The following is a 10939-nucleotide window of genomic DNA, read 5'->3' as shown; positions in this document are numbered from 1 at the left end:
ACATTTTTTTTTATCAGTCCAAAAGAGAAGTCTTTTGCCTCACTCATTAGCCCTCACTCCAGACCTAAGCAGTTCCCAGTCTACTTCTTTTTTTTTTTTTGCTTTTTGGGTCACACCCGGCGATGCACAGGGGTTACTCCTGTCTCTGCACTCAGGAATCACCCCTGGCAGTGCTTAGGGGACCATATGGGATGCTGGGATTCGAACCTGGGTCGGCCGCGTGCAAGGCAAATGCCCTACCCACTGTGCTATTCCTCCAGCCCCCCCAGTCTACTTCTTGTCTTTCCACATTTGCCTGGTCCTGGCATTTCATATGACAGATGACCTGAGCATACTCTTGCCAAGCTTCCTCTGGGCTGTAGTTTGGATCAGTAGTACTGTGTGCTCTTTATATTTTCATATAATACTTATTTTATTATGCATATTGTGGTTGTTTCTGCTCTTTGGGGTCACACCTGGTGGTGCTTAAGAGGTTACGTTGAGTGCAGTGCCGAGTAGAAGCACACTTGGTGGTTGTCGGGGGACCATGTGGTGCCGGGCATCAAACTCAGGGCTTCCACATGCAAAGTCTGTGTTCCCGCTCTTGAGCTCTGTCTTCAGCCCCTCTTGGATTGTTCTGAGTGAAGCTGCTCGAAACACTTATGTGTGTGTTGTAGCTCTGTGTCTAAATTTCTCTTGGGTAAATGTGCAGGCACAGAATTGCCAGGTCATAGTCACTCCCTGTTGACCCTTTCCAGAGCCCTGCACCAGTGAACAGTCCCAGAGCTGCAGGAGGATTCTGATTTCCCCACATACTCAGCAATACTTATCTGTCTTTATTGTAGTCACAGGAGCAGGTATGAAAGAATATTTTGTGGTTTTGACTTGCATCTCGCTGATGACTTAGGATTATCTCTTTATGTGTTTACTGGTCATCTTTTTTTTGATTAATACTTCATTCCTTACCAGAAAATGATTTGCAGAGGGGCCAGAGAGGTAGTACAGTGGGTAGGATGCTTACCTTGCATGCTACTGTTCGAGGTTGAATCCTAAGCATCCCAGGTTGTCCCGGAGCCTCGCCAGGAGTGACCCCTGGACACAGAACCAGGAGTAAGGCTTGAACACCACCGGGTGTGGCTCCAAAACAAAAGAAAAACAAAATAAATATTTGTAGGTTCCATCATCTGGCCAGTGGGTTTTGGGTCTTCTTCTCCTTCTCTTCCTTTTCCTTCTCCTCCTTCTTCATTTTTTTAATGAGGGGGCACTCTCCAGTGTCATGGAGTTGAGGCACTGTGGTGCCAAGGGGGATTGAACTCAGGACCTCCCAGATGTCAAGGCCTGTGCTCCAGCCCCTTGAGCTGCCCTTGGTAACCCAACACATTTGCTCAAAGTCTCTATTAGCAAATGATTCCTCCTGCCATCAATTCCTCATTGTCATGTAACACGGACGTACTTGGGCTCTGGGTATTAGTGTGAAGATCTCTGGGGGAGCTACTCCTTCCTCTTAATGTCTAACTTTACTTATTTAGATCTGGGAACTACACCTGGCTTTGCTCAGGACTTACTCCTGACTCTGTGCTCAGGGCTCACTCCTCCAGGGCTCAGGGGACCTTGTGGGGTGCTAGGGATTGAAGCTGGGTCGACTGCATACAAGACAAGTGCCTCCCTGTTGTGTTACCTCTCAGGCCTAGAGCTGTTATTCTCTACCTACTAAAGACTCTCTGGGGTTTGTTTGCTTTGGGGGCCACACCCCGTGGTGCTTTGGAAGTACCTCAGAGTCACTCCGGGAGGGTTTAGGGCACTGTGCAGTGCTCAGTGATCAAGCCCCAGTGGAGCCTCCTGATGCAGAGCAAACACTTGCGCCCACTGAGCTGTCTCAGACCCCCTTCCCGTCCCCCAATATCTCTGCTTGAGTTGTTTTCTTCCCTTCCCGGTTGTGATGGCCAGGAGTGGCCCTAGAACATGGCTGGGGGCCTGGGCGCTCTAGGTTGCGGCCTGAGAGTCCCACAGGGCGACTCCAGGATTGCTCCCCGAGTGTCGGGTGATGCTGGGCATGAGCACGCATGGACACGGGCTCTCGAAGAGTGACCTCTGCTGCTCTTTGACTTTTGTTGTTGTTGTTGTTGGAGGTGCCACACCCGACAATGCCCAGGCACTCAGGGATCACTCCTGGCAGGGCTCAGGGGACCATATCGGGTGCTGGGGAGTGAAGGAGGGTCGGCTGCATTCAAGGCAAATGCCCCATGCACTGTACAAGGCTCCGGCCCCTGGCCCCACTCTTGGCTCCTGCAGTCACTGTCTGGACTCAGGGCTTTGCTCCCACGGGGTGTGGCCAAGCTGAGCCTGCGGTCACTTCACTCAGCTGTGCGGACCCCTGGGTCTGAGGCAGGCCGGGTCTCCCATCCTGACCCACTGACTCTCAACCTTTACATAGGCTGTTCCTTCAGCCCAGGACACCTTTCCCACCTCCTCCCCTTAGTTTCCTGCAACTCCTATTCATCCTGCAAAGCCCCACTGCAGTGTGCTTGCTGGGGTGCTCAGGGGCTTCTCAAACTTCCCACGGCTGTGTCCTCCCCACTGTCTGGCTGTCGGAGCGCATTACAGGGAGCTCCATGGGGTCAGGAAATACTCAGGAGACAAAGAAATGGGGAGGTGGGCAGGAGCAGCAGGGAAGAAAACTCTACTAAGCACATACATAGACTACTCTTGTGGGGGGAGGGTTCCCAAGCAGTGCTCAGGAGGTCAGAGGGGGGCTGCCAGCAATTCTCTCCCAACTGGCCTACAGTGGTTCCCTGCCCAGGCCCAGGGATGTGGCTCTGCTCAGGCGCTTGGGGGCCAGGAACGCCCGGGGCTCCCCCGCCCAGCTCCAGGGCCTCCCAGCAATGCTGCCGGGAGAGTCGCATCCGGTGCCAGAGATGGAACCGGTGTACTATCGACACTGTGCCTTAACCCCACACCGTCTCCTGCCCAGCCCCTAAACTTTCCTTTTTTTCTGTGTAATATTGAAAAATAATTCATTTTAAAATTGCTGTAGACCTCTCAGCTGGAAGAAATGGCATTCATGTGAGTTTCCTGATATCCAGGACAAATCCTTTTCTGCCCCTCCCAGGCCCCCTGGTCCCCTTTTTGTCAACCCCGTTGAGAAGGAATTAGCAGTGAAAGACCTGGTGGGCTTGGGATCGCACCCAGGGGCGGCACCCTGCCTGAGTCCCAGCTTCCTTGACCTGCTGTGTGACCCCAGGCAGGAAGCTGCACCTCTCTGGGTGTCCCCAGCAGGGAGGGCCCTGGCATTGCGTGCCACTGACCATGTTCAATTCCCAGCATCCCTTACCTAAGCCCACCAGGAGTGATTCCTGACTGTAGAGCCAGGGTAAGCACCATCCGAATACCGCTGGGTGTGATCCCAAAACAAAAATCAAACAAAGAAAGAATAAACAAACCCACCTCAATCAAAGCAGACTCCGGTAGTTCTCTCCTGGGTGGGTGAGGCTCTGGGCGTTAGTCTTTTCCAGAATATACCTGACCTGTGCCTTGGGGCCTCTGCTCCCTCCCTGCAACCCCCCTGTACCCCCCACCCCGTCCCCACCCTTGCTCTCCCTAAACTTTCACCAACGCTCAGTAAGCACAGACTTTCTCCCCGTCGACTGGAGGCTTTTAACCAAGTCTGCAGGCAGGAGAGACTTTTTAGCCCTCGCCAGTTAATGCAAAGTGTTAGGGAGATAAATAAATGCCAGAGCTGCCCATGGCGAGTCTGCAGTGAGGAGGGAGATTTGTCTCACTTTACAGGAAGGGGCTGCAGGGCTCAGCCCCATCGACTCCTTCACGGCGCCGTTATCTGCCGGCGAGGGGGTGACACGGTGACACCGCAGCAATTAAGACAAACTTGAGTCTCCGAGTTCCTGCCTGCAATCTCCTGGCTTCCAAACAAGACAAATGACACAGCCCAGGAGCCAGTGAAGTCTTGTCCAGATTCTGTCCCGGGTCCCAGAGAATGTCTGCGGTTGTCCAGCAGAAAATTTGTCATGATGAGTTCTGGGCCCCTCGGCGGCAGATAACGGCAGATAACGGTGCACACAGCTCACCCATTCCAGGGGCCTGTGCCAGCCCAGCCCCTGAGGGCCCCTTGCTGCAAGCCCACTTGCTCTGCCCTCCCCTGGCGTACGGGCACCTCTGGAGGCACACGGACCCCACCTGAGTCACAAAAGAAGCACTTGGAGCCCAGCATCACGCCTGCATGTGCAGCCAGAGCCCACAGGGGCAGCTCCCAGTCCCCAGCGCACGCCTCTGACGTGCCCACATTGTCCGGTGGACAGACGCTGCCCGTGAGCTGAGCTGCGGTGTGGCCACGTGCCCTGGTATGGTCTCAGCACCCCAGTGACCTCAGAATGGGTCCAGGACCCCGCAGGCTGCTTGGGGGAGGGAGTGGGCTGTGGTTCCCCCACCCCGCTGCTGGTTCCACAGTCTGTCCCTGCCAACAGGCGTGCCAGGACCCATCTCCGTCCACCTTGAGCCCAGCTCCAGATAAAGGTCCAGGTAGACTGGGGTGGTCCGGCCACAGTCAGGGGCTTGTGGTGATGTCTTGGGGGTAAGCTCTGTCTCCCTACCTTTGACCTCACCCCACGGCCTCATCTGCAGTCAGGCCTAGGCCTGAGCCCCAGAGAACAGACCCTGGCGCCTCCACCCTGCACTCTGCACAAGGCCCCAGGGCCCCTCTGCTCAGCTGGGGCTCGGCTCGGGGTTCCACAAGGCCCGAGTCCCCTGGACTAGGGCTCTGTTTTTCCCACTTCTGCCTCCGTTGTTTTCTAGGGGGCAGCTCAAGCCCGAGCCCCTGGATGAGTAACCTAAAGCCCAGGGCCAGGGAGAGTGGGGGGCTGAGTGCCGGGGGCCTCAAGACCCTAAACCCAGGGGCCCCGTGAAGGCCGCCCTGACCCGGGATCACTACCCTTCAGGCTCCCCTGCTCTGGGGGCCCAAGGTATCTGGCCGGGCGGGGCGTCTCCCAGAGGGCCTGCTGAGAAGGCAACAAAGAGGAAACGGGGACAAATCCAAACTGGTCTCAACCCTGCTCCCCCGGACACGCCTCAGAGAGCCCCGGGGGAGTTTGACTCCATTCTGCATTTTTGGTTTATTCCTTCTTTGTTTTGATTTCAGGTCACACCTAGCAGTGTTTAGGGCTTACTCCTGGCTCTGCACTCAGGGATCGCTCCTGGGGGTGCCTGGGGGACTCTATGGGGTACTAGGATCGAACCCGGGTCAGCTGTGTACAAGGCAAATGCCCTCCCCACTGTACGATCTCTCGGACCCCATAGGGTGGGATTTTTGTGTGTCTTTTTTTTTTGCTTTTTGGGTCATACCCAGCGATGCTCAGGGGTTATTCCTGGCTCATGCACTCAGGAATTACTCCTGGCAGTGCTGGGGGGGGGGGGGAGCGCCATAGGGGATGCCGGGGATTGGAACTCAGGTCAGCTGCGTGCAAGGCAAAGGCCCTGCCCACTGTGCTATCGCTCCAGCCCGGGGTGGGATTTTCAAGAGTGATCAGGACTTGCTGAGATGCCATTTACAAAACCACTTTTATTGAAGTAACACGAGTTTACAGCGTGATACAGGGAGATGCTGCTGGACAAAGATGTGGCCCCCAGCGTGGAAGGAGCTCGGGTGGACACACGGGAACAAGCTCGGCACGAAGGAATGGGCCGGCCGCGTTGCGAGTGACACCAGGCCTGTCAGCTGAGCTGTGTTATGTCCTGGCTCACTGGCCAGCCTGAGGCGGAGCTCTGGGCCCGGCCCTGCAGGTGGGTGTCAGAGACTCGGTGGTCCGAGTGGCCCCTGCCTCCCCCCTCGGCTGCCGCCCTTCCCCAAGTGGCAGGAGGCCAGGTGCAGCTGTGTGGAAAGCTCCGTTCGGAGTGGCCCCGCGGGGGGCCTGGGAGTGGGCAGCGCGTGCTGCCGGACACGGCAGAAGTCCTGGGCTACCGGCTTCGGGCCGAGTGGGCAGGCTGCCTGCCTGCAGGGACAAGTGTGCCTCCTACTTGGGGCTCGTGAAGGTTGTGGGAGTCCGCAGTGGTGCTGGGGGTGGTTGGGGTTATGGGGCGAGGTAACGGGGGTGGCTGGGTAGGGGTCTGCAGGCAGGGGGCCCCGCCTCTGGCTATTCTGTCTCTGAGGGGCTGGAACGCATGCACGGCAGGTTCTCTCCCTGCACCCCTGGTGGGCCTGAGGGGCTAATGACCACCAGCTTCCTCGGAACTGGCTCTCCTTAAGCAGTGCCCAGGGGGCAGGGTACGAGCAGAGAGCCCGCAGGGCCCAGGGCTGTCCTGGGTGGCACGGCTGCTTTTCAAGCCACAGCGGCGGCGGCGGGACTGTTAAATCCTCTAAGCGTGGCACGCCGCGAATGAGGGTGTGGGCAGAACCCTGTCCCACTTTGTTGCCCGGCACCAGAGCGCGGGGCACGGAGAGATGCCACTTGCTGAGCCGGGCAAAGGCTCTGCCGGTGTGGTGTCACCTGGAGTCAGCGCCTCACGTGTCCTGATGCCACTGTCATGTCCAGGTGTGTGCTGGGCCTCTGAGCCACGCTTACCTGGCGGGTGGCAGAGCTGGTGGCCCGGGGGAGCACAGTGACCAACCAGCGGAGGGGCGGGGGCACAGGGATGAGGTCACCGGTAGCGTCCAGGGCTCAGCAGTGCGGCTTCCTGATCCTGCCACCCCCAGGAGTCCCCCATTGGGGCGTGAGAGCTGCCAGGGGCCGGCCCGTGGGTTTGGGGAGCGTCCGGCCAGCAGGGGTGCATGGCACGAGGCAGCTCGATGCTGGGTGCTGGCTGGGAAGGCCAGGCCCGATTCTCCATAGGCCCTTGACCATGACACAGAGTCCAGACCACCAGGGGTGCTGGCAGGGCCGGCCCCAGGGAGCCGTCCCGGACACGTGCCCACGCCCGGGGTGGGCGTCATGGGGACCTCGTGCTCCCAGCAGCAAGGCTGAGCGAAGGAGCGTGTTAGGGGCAAGGGTGAGGGCAGTGCCCACCGATGGCGGCCTGCGGGCCATCAGGGCAAGGGCACGGCCAGAGGGGGCAGCGGGCAGCGGCCGCAGAGGGTTCGAGCAGGCGGGTTCTTCCGGCTGGGTCCGGGCTGTGGGTAGCAGCTGGGTCCCGGGCTGTGGGTCCGCGCTGGTCCTGGTTCCGGACAGTGGCTCAGGGTGGGCCCTGCTGGCTCCGTCTCTCCTCCAGGGCCCGGCACACCCACATGGACACCACTGTGGCGTTGCCGTCGTCAAACTGCACGAGGAACGGGTGACCCTGTGGGGGGGAGAGAGCAGGTGGTGACGTGGCCCGGCCGTGCTCAGGCCCACCCAGGAGGGTAGCTCTCAGCCCTCAGCCCCGAGGGGAGAGTCCGCTGAGACCCACCCCCGTCTGGCCCTCACCGCTTTCTCTGACGCCCTTGGGATGGCAGTCCGGGGGGACGTGCCGGGGGCAAAGCAGCCCCAGGAAGAAGTGGCGTCCCAGGCATGGGCTCTGGAGGGCTGGTGCCACCTCCACACACTCATCTCTGGCCCGTGGTGGCCGGGGTCTGTTATCCCGGGTGCCCTCCCAGTCCTCAGAACCAAGGCTGGGTGGTGGCTGGGCACATGGCTCACGGCGTGCACGAGGGCCTGAACCACCCCCACCCGAGTACAGCAATACTGAAAGGACACAAGATTCACACGGGCTGGAGCAACGGCACCTGCCTGGCACGTGGCAGACCTGGGATGGATCTGCAGAGCCCCAGGTGGCCCCCAAACACCCCCAGGAGAGACCCCTGAGTGCAGAGCCAGGAGTAAGCCGAATCCTCCACCCCCCACCGCGCGCACGTACACACACACACACACACACACACACACACACACACACAGATTCACACTGGGGAGTGGCAGGAATGCAGAAAGAAGAGGGCCTTGGTGTAAGTCTATGACCAAGAGGGCGGGGAGATGTCTCTGCAGGCTCCGGGGGGTGCCCGCTTCCCTACCTTCCCTGGACGTGGGCACTCAGACTGGCAGCCCCCACCCAAGTGGGGCCCACCAGGGCTGCCTCCTGGTGCCCTGACTGTGGCACTCGGGGCGGGGGGCGCTCAGCACACCTGGAGGCCCCAGGGGGCAGGCGCCCGTGTGGGTGCAGCTGGGGGCTGTTTCCCTGCAGGAGCAGGGCCTTGCTGGGGGCCGGGGAGGAGAGGCCCATCTGTCCTCCCGGGAGCCACCGCCTGCCCTTACTGCCGCCTGCATCGCGGGGGCTGGGGGAGCCTTAAAACCCAGTGAGCCCTGCCCCGGGCATGGCGGAGCAGAGGTGAGAGCCGGAACCTTGTGAAGAACAAAGGGGGAGGTGGAAGGGGGCTCGGGCTGGGGGAGAAGTGGGCCGGGACCTGGGCCACCTGCCCCAGAATGCCCGCCTTCGGGCCGTACGCGAATCTGCTGGGGACGAGCAGAGTGGAACCAGGGCTGGTGGCTCCTTCCTGTTCCCGCCCTCCGGGCTCCAATGCCCTGCCAGGGGCTTCCTGGGACCAGGATTCAGCAGGAAGAGCAGAGGCGGTGTCAGGGGGAGAGGCGGGTGGACAGACGGGCATGGGGCGCAGCGGGGGGCCGGGATCCATGCATGTGCGCGGGGGAGCTGGGAGCGGATAACCCCCAGGAGGGCCGCAGGGCGCTGGAGGGCAGGAGTGGCGTAGGAGAGGGCTGTGGGGCCCGGGGCACAGTCACGGGTTCTGCGGGCCCAGTGCGGGTGCTGCCCGGGCTCCTCGGGGTGGGACTGGACTCCACGCCTCTGACCCCCCAACCTGCGGCTGCCCTGGGAGGGCCCTGGTGGATCCACGCCTGGAGAGATGCGCCTCACTGGATGCTGTGGTCACTGTGGGGGTCAGCCTGGCCCGATGGGGCCGAGGCTGGGTGGGAAGCTGGTCAGCGCTGGCCCTGGGCTACCTTGAGCAGGCTGGCAGGGAGGAGGCTCATGTGCTCAAAGAAGCAGGGCAAGGACGATCCATCACAGAAGGGGAAACTGAGGCCCCGAGGCTTGACCGTGCCATCCGCCATGTGAACTCGGAGCTGAGGGGCACTGTGCCGCCCTCCCCCCTGCCCCGCCCCCGCTGAGCCCGTGCACAACATGGCGTGGAGGGAGGGGCTCCAGCGCCACAGCTGGACAGGGTTGTCATCTCCATGGCCACAGGCGCCAGCATGGCCTGGCCCACCTCCCCGGACAGAAGTACGCACTGCCCCAGGCAGAACGGGGGCCCGGGGCCAGTCTGTAGCTGGCGCAGGAGTGGGGACCGCGCTGTTCCCTGTGGGGGAAGGTGGGGCCATCCTGGCCCACAAACGTCACCCCGGAAGGGAAAAGGCGGGACTCAGTCTAAAAGTGGCCGAGGAGAGGGGACCCGTCAGCTGGCACTGCCAGCTAGCCTGGGATGAGACCAGACTGAGCTGGCAGGCAGGGGCGGCCGTGCCCGCGTGCTCTCCTGTGCTGTCCAGTGCCCACCCCGGGGGACCAGACTTCCATGATCCCCCACTCCCAATGCCTGCCAACTCCCAACTGATGTCTGAGAGCAGACGCCCGACACACACAAGCCCCCCACCCCCACCCCCTAACATCCCTGCGCAAGGCGGGGAACCTTCCCAGCACTGTCTTTTCAAGGAAGGACAGAGCTGGTCACTGCCCCGCAGGGCCACAGAGCGCCCTGTGGCTAGGAGGTGCCACCCCGGCATGCGCGAGGCCAGGGACGGCTGCACTTCACAGATTCTGTGCAGTCAGACCCGGCGGGGGGCACGGCGGGGCCTGGGGTGATGAGCACAGGCCTGGGAGCAGCCCCCACCCCCAAGGGAAAGTGTCTCCCGTGTCTCCAGGTGATTCTGCTTTGGGCGGGCACACCTGAGGCGCTCCGGGATCACCCCTGGCTCTGTGCTCAGGCTCGGGGGACCGTGTGGGGGCTGCCGCTGCCCTCGTGCCGTCTCCCTGGCCCGTCAGGGTGATTTTCAACGGAGAGGGGCCCCGTTCTCCCTGGGGTGCCCTTCTCCCCGCGCAGACGGCGCTGTGCCCTCCACACGCATCACCGCCCCTGCACAGATGAGGACGCCGAGGCTGGAGAGGCCACTGGACCTGGACCGGGGCCAGTGCCAGCCCCGGTCCTCAGTCTCTGGGCTGCCCCTCCCCACGGGCCCACGGGCTGTGGCAATGCGCCCGGCATCCCTGGCTTGGACCCCTCCTCCCAAGGGGGAAGGCTCAGGCCCACAGTGCTGTCAGGGCGGCGGGGGGACCCCAGGAAGGGGGCGCGGAGCACCTGACCCTGACATGGGCCCCGAGGGGCTTTTCTTTACCCCCACAGATGCGTCACACCCTCTGCCACAGTGGGCCAGCGGCCACTCACTGACCCCCGGAGTGACCCCTCGGTCAGGCAGTGGCCAGAGCACAGGTGCAGCGGGCCACGGGGCTGCCCGCAGGCCTCCACGGTGGTCTTCCAGGGCCCACCCACCTTTGCAAGTTTATTCTGAGCAGTGGCTCACCAAGTTTCTCAGCACATGTTCGATTCTCAGCAACCTACTGCTTGCCTCTGGCTGTCTTGGGCTGAGTGAGCACTGGCAGCCGAGGGGCTCGGGAGCGCCCATCCCCCCGCAGAGCCGACCCACAGTCCCCAGCAGAATCACCAGCGGCCTGTAAGTCACTGCGGCCTGTGTACAGAGACAGTGCAGGGTGGCCGAGGAGGGGGGCGGGCTGACTCCAGGGGGTCCTGGTGAGGGTGGGCGCCCCTGTGCTTGCATTGGCAGGAGCTAGCTGACCAGGGGGAGTGGCAGGATAGTTCGTGGACATGTGGACAGCGGCCTGCAGCCTGGGCTCGTTCAACTACATCCATGTCCGTGCCAGCCACAGTGTGTTACAGGGAGTTACATGGCCATGTAACTGCCATGTTACATGGCAGTTGCTCGAGACGGGGGACGCTGGAGGTACACAGAACAAGGGGGAC

At 61.4% G+C, this 10939-nt stretch overlaps 1 protein-coding gene across 3 annotated transcripts in view; it reads right to left on the bottom strand.

Moving 5' to 3' along the window:
- Positions 1-5528: 5528 nt before the first annotated feature.
- The window catches only part of MAP2K5 (mitogen-activated protein kinase kinase 5), a 269651-nt gene continuing 264240 nt past the window's right edge, over positions 5529-10939 (bottom strand). For all 3 annotated transcript variants that reach the window (XM_055126994.1, XM_055126993.1, XM_055126995.1), the window contains one exon: positions 5529-7260. In XM_055126994.1, the coding sequence (XP_054982969.1) occupies positions 7156-7260 (105 nt within the window). In that variant the 3' untranslated portion in view covers positions 5529-7155. The remainder of the gene's footprint in view (positions 7261-10939) is intronic.

The sequence above is a fragment of the Sorex araneus genome, chromosome 2 (genome assembly GCF_027595985.1).
Source record: "Sorex araneus isolate mSorAra2 chromosome 2, mSorAra2.pri, whole genome shotgun sequence".
NCBI lineage: Eukaryota > Metazoa > Chordata > Mammalia > Eulipotyphla > Soricidae > Sorex > Sorex araneus.
The sequence above is the reverse complement of the archived record's forward strand: the minus strand, read 5'-3'. Positions and strand labels throughout refer to the sequence as shown.